Source organism: Petaurus breviceps, unplaced genomic scaffold, assembly GCF_028583685.1.
Source record: "Petaurus breviceps papuanus isolate PSGF00001 unplaced genomic scaffold, PetGlider_PUasm1.0 126, whole genome shotgun sequence".
Lineage (NCBI taxonomy): Eukaryota > Metazoa > Chordata > Mammalia > Diprotodontia > Petauridae > Petaurus > Petaurus breviceps.
The window spans coordinates 6,688,800-6,708,107 of NW_027185655.1; the positions used below are offsets into that span (position 1 = coordinate 6,688,800).

At 41.5% G+C, this 19,308-nt stretch overlaps 1 protein-coding gene across 1 annotated transcript; it reads right to left on the minus strand.

Moving 5' to 3' along the window:
* Nucleotides 1–229: 229 nt before the first annotated feature.
* Nucleotides 230–19,065, minus strand: NAAA (N-acylethanolamine acid amidase). The gene is made up of 11 exons (XM_069091946.1): nucleotides 18,770–19,065; nucleotides 17,543–17,707; nucleotides 15,392–15,518; nucleotides 11,728–11,818; nucleotides 8,475–8,551; nucleotides 7,343–7,515; nucleotides 7,036–7,098; nucleotides 4,476–4,542; nucleotides 4,063–4,091; nucleotides 2,125–2,205; nucleotides 230–944 (listed from the first exon to the last, which is right to left on the minus strand). The coding sequence occupies exons 1-10, from the start codon at nucleotides 19,027–19,029 to the stop codon at nucleotides 2,136–2,138; spliced, it is 1,122 nt and encodes a 373-aa protein (XP_068948047.1). The 5' UTR covers nucleotides 19,030–19,065; the 3' UTR covers nucleotides 230–944; nucleotides 2,125–2,135.
* Between the last annotated feature and the right edge of the window lie 243 nt (nucleotides 19,066–19,308).

The window sequence follows — 19,308 nt, forward strand, 5'->3', positions numbered from 1 at the left end:
CCTACATGGCTGGGGCACTGTTAATTATTGCCCCTACTGTGTGAAATATTCTGGAGCCTGTTAAACAAACAGACAACTCCTTCCGCAAATTAAGAGCTTCAGGAAATCACTTTCTTTTTGGTTTCACAAACGGACTTTTTCTGTCACTAAAGTATTATTCTTTGGTGGTTGTGGATCAGAACCATATCTTTATGATTGATGAAAAAAAAGGTAAGGCGAATACCACAAATGCCAATACGGAATCTTTATAAAACTTTTATTCAATTGTTCAAAATGATTTACCAACTTGTTGCTTAGCCCACCAATTGACATAATAATGGTGAGGATTGGGATGGTAGATTACTATTTAGAAGCAGTAAGAAAATAGGTTAGGTTTTTTTTCCAACTGATTCAAGTCTAGCAGAAATTTTAAACAGGAAGTTCATAAAAGATCAGAAATCCCAGTTGCATAGAAAAATATAATAAAAATCATGCTTTCATTATCCAAAAATGGAAGGCATCATACAGGCTCAGTGTTTGTATTGGTTAGAATTCTGCTTCTTCCCCCAAACATATTACAATAGTTCCTTCACCTTCATCAGTTCATTTGGCAGGCGGATAGCCTGGAGCAAGGAAAGGTGGACGTTCTTTGTATTTATTAAGAGTATGAATTCTTGGACAGACAGAGTTCGCAGTGTCCACTACCTGTCTTTTTAGGATCTTCAAATTGGGATAAATAAAACCAGTGGCTATTCAGATTATCATTTGTGAATGAGTCTGAAAAATCTAACCCCTTTGGGCAGCAGCTGCCATCGTCCTACTTACTAAAACTGGTTTTATAGGGTCCCATTTGGATATGGTAGCTTTGTATAATGTAGATGTCTTCAAAAAAGATTACATTATATTCACTTAGGCTTTTTTTTTTTAAATTGCAGTGCTTGGAAAATTCAGCTTTTTCTTTTTACCTGATAGAAGGGAAAAGGAAATAAACTTAAAAAAAATTCATCTGTCAAAATATCAAGGATTCAAACCAAATAAAATTTCAAGGAACACCTGGGGATGTGCAGGTCTCTCTTAATTAACAGTTATTCAAGGGTACACTTTGTATCTCAATAGTTAATGCCAGTAGTTTAAAATCTAGGGATAAGTCATGCTTATAAATGCAATATGTGCTTTCCCATAAACACAGGGCACACCAAGTTTTTGCTGAGTGTTGTGTAAATAAAAGAGGTATGTAAGGGTCTTGGGGTGGTCCCAAGAACTCAACATAAACTCTTGTCCATTGTCACCACTTTTCTTAGGTAGGTGTACAACAAACCTCGTAGATTTTTATTCTCAGTTGGAAAAACTCCAACATTGCCAGTTAAATGCCCCATCACTGAATTCACAATGAGTCAGTGACTAGGCAAGTTTTCTCCCAGGCCTACAATGTAAAAATGGGAGCTCAGGTTCCATGTCAATATTCAAAGTAAACAGAAGTGGTTCAGTGGGTAGAGAGACTGGTGTTGTGTCAGGAAGACCTGATTTCAAATCCAGCCTCACTTATTACCTGTGTTACCCTGGCCAAGTCACTTAACTTCTCTTTGTGTCTCAGTTTTCTTACCTATAAAATGGACACGATAGTAGCACCTGCCTCCCAGGGTTGTTATGAGGGTCAGTAATAATTGTCAAGTACTCAGCACAGTGCCTGATACATAGCAGGTACCATATAAGCATTATTGTTGTTCGGTCATTTCAGTAGTGTCCAATTCTCTGTGACCCCATTTGGGGTTTCCTTAGCAAAGATACTGGAGTGGTTTGCCATTTCCTTCTCCTGTTCATTTTACAGATGAGGAAACTGAGGCCAACAGGGTTAAGTGACTTGCTCATGGCTATTATTATAGTTTAAAAATTTTCAAGGCAATTCTACAAATACTGAGTCTACAATGAGCAGAGATTTGCTAAAAAAGATGCAGACAATTGGTTCACTAATCCTGCTCTCAGGGAACTTACACTCTAGTGGGGGAACAAGACTTTCCTATATCATGTCAAGCAAGTGATGTAAGGTTCCTTTCCTTTGAAAGAGAAATTTCAGGCAATGAAAGAGTGGGCATTTCTCTCAGCAGTTTTCATGGTTAAATTAAATTCATTCCTGTTCTTACTTACGTCTTTTGCCCTCAGTTTCTGATCTGAGTCGTGTATTTGTCTGGCTTTGCAGCGCTCATGACTGTTGTATAAACTGTTAAACTGAAAGAAAAAAGAGAGAAAGGATTGTTCATACCTATCATCATCCTTGATGAAGATAAAAGTAAAGTAATCAGACAGCCATGCTCACATAAAGCTCTTGTGGGTGAGGGGCCAGGCAGGGCATCTGTGACATGACCACTTCAAATTCAGGACCCAAGTCCCTAGTGGTAGAGCTAACATTAAGCACACAGGACATCTCTCTGCACCCTTTATACCCTTGATGATTCCGCCTCCTTTGTGCATGCCCATGATCTTAGCCTTGTAGTTTCTAAGTTCCCAAAGGGCTCTAGGCAAGGAATAACCAACCACACATTCCATCTTCTCCCAAACAGATATATACTTTCCATACTGATGTCCACCCATTGTGAGCAATCTCTTGGCCAAGAACAAATGAGGTGGGGAAATAGTGTAATTATGCAAGGACACTCACAAATCCATGTATTATGTAGAAGATAAATACACATCTTCAAAGTCCTCCCATATGAATACTAACCCATTTCAACTGAAAAAACTCCTCACAGGGCAGCTAGGTGGTACAGTAGATAAAGCACCAGCCCTGGAGTCAGAAGGACCTGAGTTCAAATTTGACCTCAGACACTTACTAGCCGTGTAACCCTGGGCAAGTCACTTAACCCTGTTTGCCTCCACAAAAAAAGAAAAGATTCCTCACAGGCTTAAGTCACACACACACATACACACACAGATGCGTGCACGCACACACACAGACACACACACACACACACACCCCTAGCCCCATCAGCAAATATACATGTCTGTGTACATACCCAGGACAGGCAGTATGAACTAGTAAGTGAAAGGAATGCGATATGTGCTTTCCCATAAACACAGGGCACACCAAGTTTTTGCTGAGTGTTGTGTAAGTAAAAGAGGTATGGTTAGTACTAGCTCAGGCTACAGTAACATCTCTGTGACCAGCCTCACCCAAGGGTCTTGGGGTGGTCCCAAGAACTCAACATAAACTCTCGTCCATCGTCACCACTTTTCTTAGGTGGCGTATTGCTATTGTAATTGTCGTTAGATACGATATTATTATAGTTATCTGTGTTTATAACTTATTCCCCTACTAGACTGTAAGCCTGCAATCGGGTAGGGATTGTGTTGTATGCAACAATCAATCTACAAGCATTTATTGAGCTCTGACTGTGTGCCAAGCACTGTGAATACATAGAAAGGTACTGATACAATGCGTGCCCTCAGGAGCTCACATTGTAAAGGGCGGAGATAATATGCTGACAACTGTATACATATAAGATACATGCAATGTACGGGAGGTAATAAGAGAAATGATCATAGCTGCTAAGGTTTACAAGATGCTTTATCAAGTCTCTAGAAAGCTTTACACCAATTATCTTATCTGAACCTTATGAGACAGGTACAGCGGTGATTCTCTCTTCTGTACAATTTACAGATGAGGAAACCAAGGCTAAGGTAAGCAAGCGATCTGCCCACAGTTACATAGCTCGTGTCAGAGGCAGGATTCGAATTCAGGTCTGCCTGACTAGCATGCTATCTGCTCGGCCCCACTGCCTTTGTAAATTTTGCATTTTCATCAGTACCTAGTGTGGAGCTTTACACATAGAAGGTAATTAATCAGTCAGCAAACATGTATTAATTGTTGGTCATGCACCAGGCACTGTTAGGCATTGGAAATACAAAGAAAACAAACTAACGTCCTCCTTTCAAGGAGCAGGGGCAAAATAAACATATGTTGGCATAAAGGGATGCAGATTGAAGCAAACTTTGTTTTACTTTATTTTTCCTCTTTTGCTTTAGTTTTTCATTTGTTTTCTTAAAAAAAACCAAACATTCTTAATCAATGACATTGAAGACACTTACTTGTTCAGAACTGGAACCACTGATAAAACCTGCATTTAAAATTGAAAAAATCCCATTATACAGAAATTCTTTGAAACAAAACTGAAATACAAGTAGAACAGAAGGGGGCTAAGACAAGACAGTAATTGGACATAGAGGGTAGAGAGGGAGAAGGATAATATTAATTATTTTGCCTAGAGAAGTCTAGAAATTATCAAAATATTACAATATCAAACTCTTAAAAATAAAATAAAAATATTTCAGCTAGGTAATATTCAGACACAAATAATTTCATCAGTCTCTGATAACCAAATATAATCTGCTACATTTGTTTTCAAATCATGTCATTCTGTGGCACTATTTTATTCTATTAATAGATTTCTGAGTCATTTGTACAAAAATAAAAATAAAAACAACTAACAACCTCAAGGTACCTTAAAAAGTGTATCAAAGTTGATATTTTCCTGTCCAGTTGAGTTAAGGGCTTTGATAGCAGGTGTTCTGTGGGGGAAATCATTGAATGTTATCGGTCAATACAAAATCCTCGAGATATGTTTGAGACACAACAAATCATCAAATTACAAAATTTATAGTGGAAAGGGATATAAATGAGAATCTAGTAAAACCTGAAACAGAATGCCCAGCACAATCTACCCAAGAAGTGGCTAACCTAGGGATGGCCCGTTCATCATTGGCAGCCCATTCCAGATTTCACTGTTAAGAAATTTCCCTGACACCAAGTCCAAATTTCCCTCTCTGCAGCTTCCTTCCAGTGCTCCTGGTTTTGTGTTCCGGACACATCTGACCCCTCCTCCATATATAAATTTGTTAAGCATACTAGAAGGTAGCCACCTTGTTCTCTTTCCTGGGCTCTATCATTCCTGCCTTCAAACATGGCGTAGGCATGGGGCCCTTCACCATCCTGATTACTTTCCTCTGAATATTCTTCAGTTTATCTGCGTCCTTCCTAACATCAGGCACCTAGAGACCTGACCACAGTCTTTCAGAAGTAGTCTGATTGGGGCCAAGTACAGCAGACCTCTCACACCTCCTTCTTCCTGGCACTTATTCCTCTCTAAACACCACTCAGAATTGCATTAGCTTTTTTGGCTGCTATTAACAATGTAAACTAATACTGAGTATGCAATCCACTAAAATGTCTTTTCCAAACAAAATTATCTAACCGTCCCTCCTCTGCCTTCTACAACTGGGTCTTAATTAGCATGAATTATGAATGTACTTATGAAATTGATTTTTAGACCCAAATGTATGACTTTACATTGATCTCTATTTGATTTTATCTAATTAGAGTCAATTCCATTTTTTAGTGTATCAAAATATTTTTGGATGCTGACTCCAGGATCCTGACTTTGTCAGCAAGGACATCTGATAGGTCTCCAAATTTGTATCATCCACAAAGTTGCTAAGCATGCCTTTATTCAAATAATTAATGAAAATGTTAAATAGTACAAGGTGAAGCTCGGTTCCCTGGAACATTCCACTCTCAACCAATTATAAAGCATTTACTCTAAAGGGCCTGCCTTACTCTGTGTTAGGCACCGTGCCTAGAACTGGGGATACTAAGAAAAAAAATGATAGTTTCTGCTCTCAAGGAGCCCTCCTGCTGTCACAGGAGACAGCATATGTATATAAGTATGTACTGAATAAACATATATTAAAAACTATAAGGACAACGCAGTTGTAGAGATAGAATAGGAAAGGCCTCTTGTATAAGAGGTGGCCCTTTGAGCTGTACCTTAAAGAAAGACAGGAATCCTGTAAAATGGAAGTGAGGAGGATGACCGTTCAGAGGCACAGAAACAGGAATGGAGTGTTATGTATAAGAAACAGAGAGGAAATCGGTTTGACTAGACCACTGATCTATGGGATTCATGGATTGAGTTTGGTGATGGGGGAGAAGAGAGGAGGGGTCTGTAAAACTGGACCAGAAAAATTTTATATCTTTATTTCAGTATAATTGGTATCTTTGCCATCCTACATCTTTTAATTTATCCATTTAACATTATTCTGAGGAGTCCATAGGTTCATCTGATTGCCAGTGGGGTCCATGATGCATACAAAAAAGCCTGAGCCCTAGTCTTGGAGTGTAAGAAGGAGAATATTGAATAATGAGACTGGAAAGATAGGATGAAACCTGAGGAAATAGGGAACCAGTGGAGTTTATGAAGCAGTGAAATATAATAGTTGGTTTTGCCATTAAGGAGAGTCCTTTCAGCAGCTGTGTGGAGGGAAGAGACTTGAAGCTGGGAGATCTATTCAGAGGTGCCACAATAATCAAGGAAGACATGGAACTAGGGTGGCAGCCACAAGAGATGTTGTACAGGTAGAATGGTAAGGGTTGGCAACAGATTGGCTTTGGGAGATAAGGGAGACAGAGAAATGGAATATAAAGCCAAGGTGATGAACTGGGAGGCTGGAAGGATGGTGATCCTTTGACAGAAATAGGGAAATTCAACAGAAAAGAGGATTTGGGGGGAAAGATAATAAGACCTGCAGACCTCATTTCCAAATTGATAGAAATAACTGGTCTTACCTTCTTTCTGAGTAGTTCTTCCACCAATAAATCTCCCTATTGCTTTTCTCAGCAAAACCAGGTGGCTAGACATGCCTTTAGCTTTATAAATGGTTAGTCCTGAAGCTACCAAAGACACTTTTCTATATCATTCTTTAGTCATAGAAAAAAAAGTCAAACAAATATGCCTAAGAAGAAATGCTTCTCAACTTCTATAGTTTTCCTGCTTCTGTGTGAGAGGGTCATTCTTTTTTTTTTTTTTTTGCTTTTTTTGGAGGGGGGAGAGCAGGGCAATTGGGGTTAAGTGACTTGCCCAAGGTCACATGGCTGGTAAGTGTTAAGTGTCTGAGGCTGGATTTGAATTCAGGTCCTCCTGATTCCAGGGCCGGTGCTCTATTCACCGGTTCATTCTTTTAATAGAGAAAAAGTACCTTAATCCCCAAACCCTTGCAGAAATGTACCTTCGATCATCCCATGGGGGAGTTGGTTTCCAGTGATCATAATTTGTCTCAACTCGGAACCACCTAAGAAACAATACATTAAAAAAAAATAATCTGAGAAAGTGACCCTAGGCATGCCTTGTAGAAACATATAATTTTGATTGCATAATTCAGAACCCACCAGAATTTGATATAAATGTTAAATAAAATATTTAATATTAAAGTAAAAATAGTAAAAGTAGATTTGATCATCAGAATTCTACATGAATCTCATTGATTCACAAGTATCAGGTGTCAGCAGGTGGAGGAAGCTCCCACTTCTACTTACTCTCCGTTTGTGGGATCAAGAGGCCAGATGTCTGCAGGACCACCTCTATTTCTCGTGATGACCACGCCCTCCTTGGGGGACACGCCTCCAACGATATAGTACACATCTGCAACAATGGGTGTTTTGGACAGTTTGATGACAGCAGCTTCAAAGTTCTCAGCCTCTTCTAGGGTCTACCCAAAAAAGACAAATGAAAACCATCAATCTTGCACATGCTGGGCTCTTATACAAATGGGTGGCCGAAAGGCCTGCAAAGCAGAGAGGTACTTGGTTTATTTATTACAAACTTAATTATAAGAGAGTTGGTCTTGACAGACTCAATCACAGAAAAGGGGTCAAATGACAAGGTCTTCTATTATAAACATGCAAATACATGAAGTCATCCTTTATGATGCATAAGTAAATTTCATGAAAGAATCTGATAGGAGGCAATAAGCCGTAGGATAAAAGATGATAGACCAAGCTTCCTAGGGACCTTTAGAAATTGGTTCAGTGAGTCCAGAAGAAAGATATCAAGAGGAAATCAGCTCTTGATGATACAAATAAAAGACATGTTCTTCTTCCTCCTTTGTTCTTGTAGAGGACCAATGACCTCAGGACAGCGATGTCTAGACTTGCAAGTGAACTGGATTTGAGTGAGGTAGGTCTGTGCAAAGTCATCAGTCACTGGGGGTCTGGTGGCAAGACATTGGTCAAGATGCCTGGCTCTTGGTCTTTTTTAAACTAATGTCTTTCCCAGGTCTCAACATGTTGGAGGCAACACCCATTCAGTAGTTAAAGACCAGGTAAGAATTGAGACAAAAGATGGGCTAGTTTGCCTACATAGAAGAATCAGTCTTAAAGGGAAAACCCATCAGAGTTTCTGGTCAGAACAGACAGTTGCTATTTACACTCACCCTGAGCCATCAAAATTCACACAAACAAAAAGTCTGTAAAACTTTGTTAGTGGTCACCTACCTACTGTAATCAGGGTATTGCTGAAAGCACCAACCTTAGAGTTTTCAAGGACTTTGCAAATACCAAAGTAACTGTTTAGGTGCTTGTATAATGCAGTTTCCTGGTGCATCAGAATACAAATCACAGTACAGAAAACCAAGTTAACACGGACAGGCTCAACAGAAAACAGACTTACATTCCTGATGAGCCAGCTCACAGGACAATTTTTTCTGAGAAGAGCCGCCACTGCATTCTCCCACCAAAAACCTTTATCTACAAAATTGGGGGGAAAGTATTAGGGCAGGAGCAAAGTCTATTGATCACTGCATAACACAATTGATAAAAATAAGGAATGGACAATTCTATATATGCTGCTCCAAATTTACTTAGTTTCCATTTTATTTCCTGAATACATAGCCCGAAGACTTGGCAGGAGTGTGATTAGAAAAAGGATGAGTCCCAGTAACCAAATACTGGGTAACATTCAGTGTCTGGAAGCTAGTGAGGTCTGTGTGTTCAGTAACCAGAGTACAAGTCCTTTATACACATGAAGCTCTAGACAAGTCTAATTGACCTCTGCATAAGCATACCCCATCCCAAACTGCAGTCGTTCATGCAAGTTTTATACCAGATCCCTTGTTTACCAAGGTTGTTGCTTTTGTAGGAAGGAAGGGGGTAGATACTGAACCAAGTAATTTCATATTCGAAGGGAATTCCATTGAGGAAACTTCTACCTATAGGTCAACATCTGCTCTGCAGCTTTAAGAGTTCCTTAGGATGCAGCAGAGATTAAGTGACTTGTCCTAGGTCACACAGCTAGTATGTGTTAGAGGTAGTACTTGGACTCAAGGCTTCCCAACTCTGAGGGCAGTTTTTTGTTTTTATTTTCATTTTTGTTTTGATTTTTTGGAGGGGGGGAGGGCAGGGCAATTGGGGTTAAATGACTTGCCCAGGGTCACACAGCTAGTAAGTGTTATGTGTCTGAGGCCAGATTTGAACTCAGGTCCTCCTGACTCCAGGGTCAGTTCTCTATTCACTGTGCCACCTAGCCACCCCTGTTTTTACTTTTTTTATCGACCATACCTTATTAATTTTCCTGGACTAAAAGGTAGGGTGTTATTTCTAAGAATGAGTATATTGATAACCACAGAAAAAATTTGAAGTCTGAGGACCTGGGTTCAAATCCCAGTCCTGCTATTTGCTAGCTGTGTGAACCTGAGCAAATCATCTTACATATCTGGGCCTCAGATATAAAATAAGGGAGTTGGAGTAAAGGGCTTCAAAGGTTGCTTCCAGCTCTAAATATGTGACCCTATGAAAAATGATGTTTGGACTAAAGAACAAACTTAATGAGTTTTAAACAAAAAGAAATTATTAATTAAAAAAACACAAACACTAAGAATTTGGGGAAATATCACACCGTCTTAGGGCTCACAGCAGATAAGGAGAGGACTACAGGGCATAGTCTGACAGGCAGATGCATCCCAGCTCTGGAAGGATCCAGTTTTGAAGAGTTCAGACAGAAGTACACATGACCAGTCCCATAACCAGAGACTCCAAAAGCATGAGAGGTTCTCACACTTACCAACCTACCAAAAGCTGCCATTAATTCCAATGTGGAAAGAGAAAAAAAAGCAAGGCTGTCTTAAAGAACTTCTTGATCTGTGTAGGGAGCTCACTAGGGAAATGAGAATGGAAAAGGATACATATAAGAGATGGAAAAGGAAGGTAAAGGAGAGAAGAAAAGTCTAAGGAAGGCTAATGCCTTTTGTGAGCAGATAATGCTAAAGACAGAAGAATGGGCTTTGTCTTCAAAGTTGTGCTGTGGGCAAAATAATGGCATAAATGTACAGAGAAATGAGAGCAGACAACCCAGAAAGATTGTAACCACTGAACTACACTGCTTCTGTTTCCTCTCAAGGAGAATGATTTTCAGACTGGACAAGAAGGATTAAGAGGGAATTGAAACCCAAAATAAGTAAGTAGAAGTTCTAAGAGATTCTTGCTTTCCTGAATAAGTTGAGTCACCCAACCTGGACAAACTACATCCCAGGGTATGTCTGCCAAAGGGCACATGGCAGCCTTCATGTGATGGATTGCCAATGCTGCCAAGAGAGAAGCAGACTCAGATCTCCTCCCCCTCAGGGGAAGTCTAAGGGCAAGCTCAAGGAGTCTAAATGTACTCAACAGATGGAGACAGAGACAGAGAGACAGAGACAGAGACTGAGGCAGAGAGAGAGAAAAAGAGGGAAAGAGAGAGAGAGACAAAGACAGAGAAAGAGAAGCAGAGAGAGGCAGGGACAGAGAGCCAGACAGACAGACAGAAGGAGGGAGAGGAACATAATAGTAAGAACTGTCTTTTCTTTTAACATCTACTGAGTAGGCAGCTTTTCCCAGCTCAGCAGTGGATCCTTTGAGACCCACCCCTTCCAGCCCTACCATCAGGACCAAGATACCAACCAGGGCTACCTTATCCCAAAACAAAAGGTCATAGGGAACAAGAAGGGGTGATTATAACATCTCACAGAGAAAAGCCTTCAACACTGAGCCAGGGTAAAGGTATCCTCAGAATTGGCCACATGATCCCAGCCCAGCTCCATGGATGACCTACATAGGTCTATCCCTACACAGGCTCCAATCCAACCACCCACTACAAATAAATATGCAAAAATAAGGAACTAACTATATTAGAAACTGATTTCACTTCTGTTAAGAGTTGCATAAACAATGCAGTCTTGGTCAAAAGACCAAAAAAAAGTTCTACCTCTTCCCCCAACAAAACTGGGCTAGAAGCCAAGCCTACCTGTAGGGGGAAGCCTTTCTAAAGTCCATCAGGCATAGGGAACAGACTTATCTTCCTGAGATATTGGAGTAGAATATGTAATAAGATGGTGGGCCAGACTGGGAATTCCCAGTAGCAAGAGGCCTTCTACAATACAGATCAGCAATTATCATTCAGCATCTAATATGAGAACAACTTCTAAGCCTAGAGTCCATGGATTAAAAAAAAAACATTTATAACTATACTTCAATATAACTGGTTTCTCTTGTAATGTTATTTATTTTATGTACTTAGAAACATTATTTTGAGGAAAGGTTCACTAAAAGCCAAAGACACAGAAAGGTTAAGGACCTTGTCTTAGGAAGTTGTCTGGTGTACTAAAAGACAGGTTAAGTGACCTGTCCAAGGTCACACAGCCAGTGTGTGTCAGGGGGCAGAGACTTGAATCTGAGGCTTCCTGACCCTGAGGACATCTCTGTACCCATTATACTTTGCTGCTTATTAATTCTGTACCTCCAACACATGGTATTCTCAGGCAGTCTCCCATTCAAATATTAAACAAGCCCAATCATGCTTAACTTCCAACATTGACTCTGATTAGGTTGCTAAAGCTGTAAGTAGAATGGTCAATAAGCCTATTAAAATGCATGAAGGTTCATGTGCTTACCTCGTTCATCACCGGAAATTGTAAACTTTTTTGGACTTTGTCCAGTCCATAAACCTACATAACCAACGAATGTAGTCCCTGTGTATGCAATCTGAAATCAAAGGAAACAAGATTATTCCACACTTCTTACCTCAAATACTGTAGCATAGACAGACTACATGTTTCCCTCTTCTCTCCTACTCAATATTCTTGTGAATTTCAGTAAAAAGAACATAATTCTAGAGGAGAGGTGCTAACTGTCACCATTTACAAACTTCCTGACTTGTTTTCGAGACAAAAACTAATCAACCACATTTAAACAATTCTAGAAATTTGACAGAGTGGGAAGCAACATGGTTTCTAATTCATTCTTTTTTTGTTTCACTCTTACTCATCTGCTAAAAAGATACCAAAGTGAGTTTTGAGATACTTAGTAAATAGTTTGAGACAGTAAATGATGTCCTCTCACCTTAACCCCAAATCAGATAATTATATGATTTTAGATCACAAAGGGACCTTCTAGAAATCGTATGATCAAACCTTTCAGAGATAAGGAAATGGAGACCTAGACGAAAGGAAATGACCAAGGTCATCAAGTAAATGAGAGATCTGGGATTCAAACCTAGGTCTCCTGAGTCCAGATCCCATTACCCCAAATACATCATTTCAGAGAATAGCACACATATATGTCTTCTTTTGCCCCAGTCTCTTCAACAATAATTTAGGAATAATACCAGATGCTTTTCTTCCCTCACCTTCTCATTGTAAGGAACAAATGAGGAAGCATAGAAAGGGTTCTTTGGGGTATAAAATGAGCCTACTTAACCATCAACCCAGATCACATGAAGTTGATTAATTTAGTAAACCAAGTTAGAAGCTGAGAAGCCTGAATTCTACTAATGGATTTTCCCTTACTCCTTGAATGATTAATCAAGATAAGAGTTCTATCTGCCTATTCCCAACAATAAAACAGGATCATCTAAACTACCCTAATAGCATGGAATAGTAAATAATACTCTCAACTTGGTATCAGGAAGACCTGTATTCAAATCCTACCTCTGACTCAGACACCTGCAGGCTGTGTGATATTGGGAGAGTTAACAGCCCCCCTAAACCTCAGTTGGCTCATCTGAAAAATGGAAATAACACCTATTTCATAGGGTTGTTGTAAGGATTAAATGGGCTTCTAGGTGGTGCCACAGTGCACAGAGCACCAAGCCTGGAGTCAGGAAGACTCCTTTTCCTGAGTTCAAATCCCAGCTCAAACACTTACTAGCTGGGTGACCCTGGCCAAGTCACTTAACCCTGTTCGCCTCAGTTTCCTCATCGGTAACTGGCAAACCACTCCAGTATCTTTGCCAAGGAAACCCCAACTGAGGTCACAAAAAGTCAGACAGAATTGAACCAAGTGAATAACAAAAAACAACAAAAAGGAACATGATATAGGGCTGGTAAAAGTACTTTGCAAACCTCTGTCATGCTAATGTTGACTTCTTATTCCTACCGGACTGAAAAGCCTCCTGATCGATGCATGGCATCACACCAAGTACCCAACTGCACAGTCAGAGACATTCCTGAAGTTGCACTGAGTTTTTGTAAACTAAATTATATTTGTATTGACCCATAATTCACATATGTATACGGGACCTTGAAATAAAGTCAGCGCCAAATTCTTATCTGTCATAGTATCGGGTAATTTTAGTATGTGTTAGGGATATAAGTTATGGGAGGAGGAAGTTCCACATTGTGAACTGGACATAGCAGGTGATTAATAAATGTTTGCACAGCGACAAAAGCTCATTTACATATATTATCTTGTTTCATTCTCATAAAAACCTCTTGAGGAAGAATGGAGGATAGAGTCTCATGTTGCTGATGAGGATACTGCAATACAGAGAGGCAAGGGGAATTACCCAGGCTCAAATGGCTGATAAATGGCTGGACAGAAAAAAGAATCTAAGCTTCAGGACTCCTTGGCTTTCTCTCTCAGCCTTGTCATTGGATCATAGGCTTCAGAACTAGGATGGCTGACGTTTATGTGATGCTTTAAGGTTTGTGGAGAACCTCAGATGTTATCTCATTTTTTTCCCTCACAATACTGATGATAATATTCACTTATTTTTCATTCACTTTGTGAGTGACTCCCATTTTAAGTTTTCTTGGCAAAGATACTAGTGTGGTTTGCCATTTCCTAATTAGAGAAATAATTATTTCTCTCTTATATTATTAACCAATTATGGAAGTAGGATTAATATTTTCCCTTCTTATTTCCTCATTCAGAAACCGGTTTATTCAGCTTGTCTCAGAAGGACATTTCTGACAGATGCTTTTCAATCTTAGGTGAGATCCCACCGAGCTAGGAGACCTTACAAACAGAATCCACTCTAGGTGAGATCTTGCCCTTAGGAAATAAGCCCCAGTCCTTGGAACTTTCCATTAGATTTAGGGTGACCCAGTTTATGAGGGGGAAAACCAGCCAGAGTGGTCTGAGCAGAGGGATGAATTGTTTTGTTTAGATTGCTGAAGATGGCTTAGTCTCATGATTTGGTCACAATCTCTGTAGGAGGTGCTGAAGACCTTTTGCCCACTTCCTCATTAATAGGCCCACCCCCTCATTAATTGTTAACCAACTGGAGCTGATTTCCCCCTTTTCCAAAGACTTTTTTTAAGCATTCAGTGTTCTCCAGAGGGCATCTTTAGTTTACTAGAGAAAGCCACTGATATCAATCTGTTAATTATTTGCTAGCCATAATTAATAAATTGATCATTAATTACCCAGAAATCATGTCTCTCAGACTTTTCATTTGTCACACTTCACCTCATTTTACAGATGGGAAAACTGAGGCAAACAGGGTTAAGTGACTTGCCCAGGGTCACACAGCTAATACGTGTCTGAGGTCAGATTTGAACTCAGGAAGATGAGTCTTCCTGACTCCAGGCCCAGAACTCTAGCCACTGCACCATGTAACTGTCTTTATTATCCTTATTATATATAGTTTGGGGTTTTGTTGGGTTTTTTCTTTTGTGCATATTCTGTTAGAATATAGGCGTGTTGCTAGGAAAAATTATTTCGTTCTTTGTAATTGTGTCCTCAGGGCCAAGCAGAAGTCACTTAAATAAAAGTTTGTTGATGGATTTTGCTCTGCTTTCCAACGCCAAGTATGTTACTTATATTTAACAAAAACTATTTTATAAAAGTAATTACATTTTAACACAAGAAGATTAAAAGACAGATGTCTTTTTTTTTTCTGTTGGATATTTTTTTTAATCAACAAGAGTCTGGTAAGCAAGGTTCCCAGTCAATTAGACTAGCAAAAAAAAGTGATTGTTGGGGCGGCTAGGTGGTGCAGTGAATAGATCACTGGCCCTGGAGTCAGGAGAACCTGAGTTCAAATCTGGCCTCAGACACTTAACACAAAAACTAGCCGTGTGACCTTGGGCAAGTCACTTAACCCCAATTGCCCTCCAAAAAGAAAAAAAAGTGACTGTTTACTTTTAATCAGTGGATCTGATGAGAAGAGAGAGAGCACAGGGGTGGGGAGTTAAAAGCTGACCTTCCATTTTACAAGAACACTCTTAACATGACATCTAGTCCACTAATGTCTACGTTCTGTACTGAAAGCACATTTGGATATTGTTCCTGTCATTGGGGACAGCATCGGTTCATGCCAGACTCCCATTGTACCTGCCCATTCTTTATGTACTGCACATCCACCGTCAGCTTTCTCAAAAGATTTCCAAAGGCATAATCCAAGTTCCGACCATGGTAAATGTTGCCACTGACATCTTGGGCAATGATGCTGGTGCAAAATCTGAGAAAAGAGAGAGGGATGGGGGAGGGAACCATACCAACATGAGGAAATGAGAAAACAAAAAATACATCATGGGTTTTTTAAAAGTGGTTTTTCATATGCAAACTACCTCCTGTGTCTTCAGAAGAAAAAAAAATATGATCTTATCCCTGCCAACAAATCTATATGTACAACTGTTTGGTCCTTCTGAAATTACAATTTTCTGAGTATTTTGACTCTTTCATCATCATTTGAATTCAACAAGAGTGCCACTCAGATGTGTCATGGAGATGGGGAGGTGAACCTTGATTCTCAAAGATAGTTCCAATACATGAGTAACCTACATCAAATTTCTTATTGTCTCAGGGGGGAGGTTATGGAGGGAGAAAGAAAATTTGGAAGTCAAATTTTAAAAAAATGTTAAAATTTGCCTTTGCATGTAACCGGGGAAAAAGTAAAATATTATTTTAAAAAAAGATACTTCCAGTGGAGCACATGGTCTCTGCTACTAAGAGAGACTTTCCTGGCTGCAGTGACTAAGTGTTTCTGTCATAGAGTAAGTCATTCCAGCTTGTTCACTGAAAAAAAATAATTTAAAAAAATTTTCTCTGGGCATCATTTAATAGTTAATGCCACCATAAGTATGCTCCATTGTATACTCTTATCAGAGCACAGGAAGCCACAGAACACAGGGCCCAGACAGATTCATACTCCCGTGGCCGTACAACTGGCCCAGCCAATGTGATGTACACATATGGCAGATGGCACACAAGCCAAACAGACATCATCCAGCCAATCTGAAGGACATAGACTCTGTTCTCTAGCACCCAGACCTGTTATGGGAAATATACAATATGAAGGGGGCAGTCACATTCCCCTAGATCCATCTCATAAAAAAAAGGTCAATAAGTACTCGGTATCCCTAAAAATGTTCCCTTAAAAATCTCTAGATCATTTCCCCACTAAAACTCTTTAAAATTCTAAGACCGCAATGAAGCTACTTCTTTAATTTCTGAGAATTTGCTTTTTTGCCAGGCTTACATGATTTCCCTATACTATATGAGTTTAATTTATAAATATGATCATAATACAAATATAAACACAGGAATAAGAATTTAATGACCTTTTTTTTTTGAGGCAATCAGAGTTAAGTGACTTGCCCAGCTGGTAGTCGGCCTGATGCCAGGACCAGTGTTCTATCCACTGTGCCACCTAGCAACTAAATTATTCTAAGGATCTACTCAAAATCCGTTCCTTCATTCAGCTTTCCTTGCTTCCCTCCTGCCAAGCCACCTACCCATTAGCAATAATATCCCTCTTTGGACCTCATATGGCATTTTGTTTGATACCTCTTTAAGGCACTTAGCTTGTATTTTTGTATATTTGGCTGTCTATGCGCTTTGTGTCTCTGTTGGACAAAAATGACTATATCTCTTCCAGAGCTAAGTGTCCCAGTGGATAAAGCACTGGGCCTCAAGTTGTTATTCAGTCATTTTTTAGTGACCCTTCTTGGCCCCATTTGGGGATTTCTTGGCAAAGATACTGGAACAGTTTGCCATTTCCTTCTCTGGCTCATTATAGATGAGGAACTGAGGCAAACAGCACCTTACACAGGATCACACAGTTAGTGTCTGAGGCCATACTGGAACTCGGGAAGAGGGAATCTACCTGACTCCAGTCCCAGCTTTCTATCCACTGCCGCTGGAGTTAGGAAGACAAGTTCAGATCTACTCAAAAACATTTTAAATGAATGTTAAAAATTGGTTTTATGTGTAATGGGGGGGGGGAATAAAATATTAAATAAAAAAGAAAGTTGAGGCAGACAAAGGTGAATGTATAAAACCAGACTTGAACCTAGGGAAGTGAGAATAATTCAGGGGATGGGAGTGGGGAGGTTTGAAACCATTAGCATTTGAAATGAGAAATAAGAAAGATTTCTGATTCCGTTTTCTCTCTCTAACAGCTCAGGTGGCTTCAAACTGCACGCACATTGTTCCTCCGGGCCTTGTCCACTTCTGAAGGCTAGACTTTGAAGGGATACTCACGCACTGAACTCATAGGCAAGATTGATGAGGATGCCGTCTCCCACATTTAGGCCCAGCAAATCGCACATTCCCCTGATCTCTCCTTCAAAGGGCTGAGGCAGGAACTTGTCCATCTCCGAGGCCACTGATCTGAGCACATCATGAACCCAGCTAGGGACGGTTTCCCTGAAAAAGACACAGAAACAAATGTTCACAAAAGGATGGATGCTAACAGCTTTCTGAAGGCTTCTGTTTCTTACTGTGTGGCCTTGGGCAAAAGACTGATGTGAGCAGATGTTTCCTCAGCTAGACAGTCTAGAGAGGCCATTCCAAGTAGTGGGAAGGGCACTGGATTTGGAGTCGGGGATTTACGATTGGATTCCAGCCTTAGCCCTCGGTACTTGTGGGACCTTGGACTAGTTGCTTCATCTCTCTGGGTCTCAGTTTCCTCATCTGTAAAATGAAGGTGTTGGACTAGACCGGGGTGGGGGAAGCTGTGGCCCTCTAGGTCCTTAAGTGCAGCCCTTTGACTGAATCCAAACTTCACACAACAAATCCCCTTCATAAAAGGATTTGTTCTATAAAACTTGGACTCTGCTCAAAAGGCCGCACCCAAGGACCTAGGGGCCACAGCTTCCCCAGCCCCTGGGCTAGACCACTTCTAAGGTCCTTTCCAGCTCCAGACCCCAGGAATACAAGGCCACCTCCTCCTCATATGGGCTGAATGGAGTGCCATTCTCCAGAGGATGGACAGGTGGCAGGCACTGTGTACGGGACAAGAGAAGCTGCTCCCTTCGATCTGTCACCACCTGTCCTCACATTTAATCAGTAATTCTTCTAGTATCATTCCCACCCTTTTTCTCTAGGGCTACGCCCAGTTGGGGAAGAGTGCAGAAGAAACCAATGGTCCGTAAAATTCCGGAGATGGACAGATCACCGGAGGAGGGAGTTTAGAGCGAGAGGAAGGCATAGCCCAATCCCCTCATCTTCCAGAGGAGGGAACTGAGGCCCAGAGTGGCTGGGCGACTTATCCAAGGTAACGCAGCCAGCAGCAGAAAGCAGACGCTCTGATTGCCAGCGAGCGCCTTTTCCACTTGCGCCGCATAGCCCCGCATAGCCCCGCATAGCCCCGCACAGCCCGCAGCCGAGCGAGCCGGAGTTCCCGTGCCTGGCCTAGCCCCTGCCCAGCCTGGGAGCCCACCAGCCCGGCCCCGCTGCCCGCTGCCCCCGGGCTGGCCGCGCACTCACTCGATGACCGTGGCCAAGGCTGTCCGCAGAAAGCCGGGGTCGAAGTGGCCCAGCACGGGCTGCCAGCGCCGGCCGGCCGCCTCGTCCAGGCTCACGTTAAAGCGAGGGGGAGCTATCCCCGCGGCGGGGCCGAGCGAGCCGGCCGGCCTTCCCGCCCGCAGCAGCAGCAGCAGCCCCAGGAGGAGAGAGGGCCCCCAGCTCGCCCCCCAGCCCGGGCGCGCCCCAGCGCCGGCGCCCCGCACAGCTGCGGCCCCGCTCATGGCCAAGGGCGTCTGGCCGAGCCCCAGGAAGCGCCGGCAGCTGGCCAGCTGTGAAGAGGAGGGGCATTGGGGGTGGAGTCCTGGGGTGCCGGGGGGAGGGGGGGCGGGGTGCAGCTGGACCGGACAGACAGCCGCTATGGGCAGGGGAGGGGAAGGGAGAAGCGCCCCGGGGCTTAGTTAATCCGGTAAGGAAGATTCCCATGCGGCCCCTCCTCCCCTCACACACACACACACACACACACACACACACACACTCACGCACATACATACACACATATA

What these genes read in the sequence shown, in the direction of transcription:
- NAAA (XM_069091946.1), bottom strand. Translation starts at nt 19,029, where the DNA reads ATGAGCGGGGCCGCAGCTGTGCGGGGCGCCGGCGCTGGGGCGCGCCCG. An exon ending in CTTGCCTATGAGTTCAGTGC is followed by an intron (nt 15,519 to 17,542) that starts GTGAGTATCCCT and finishes CTCTTTTCTCAG; the next exon opens with ATTTTGCACCAGCATCATTG. An exon ending in TGAGCTGGCTCATCAGGAAT is followed by an intron (nt 7,516 to 8,474) that starts GTAAGTCTGTTT and finishes TTTTTTGGGTAG; the next exon opens with ACCCTAGAAGAGGCTGAGAA.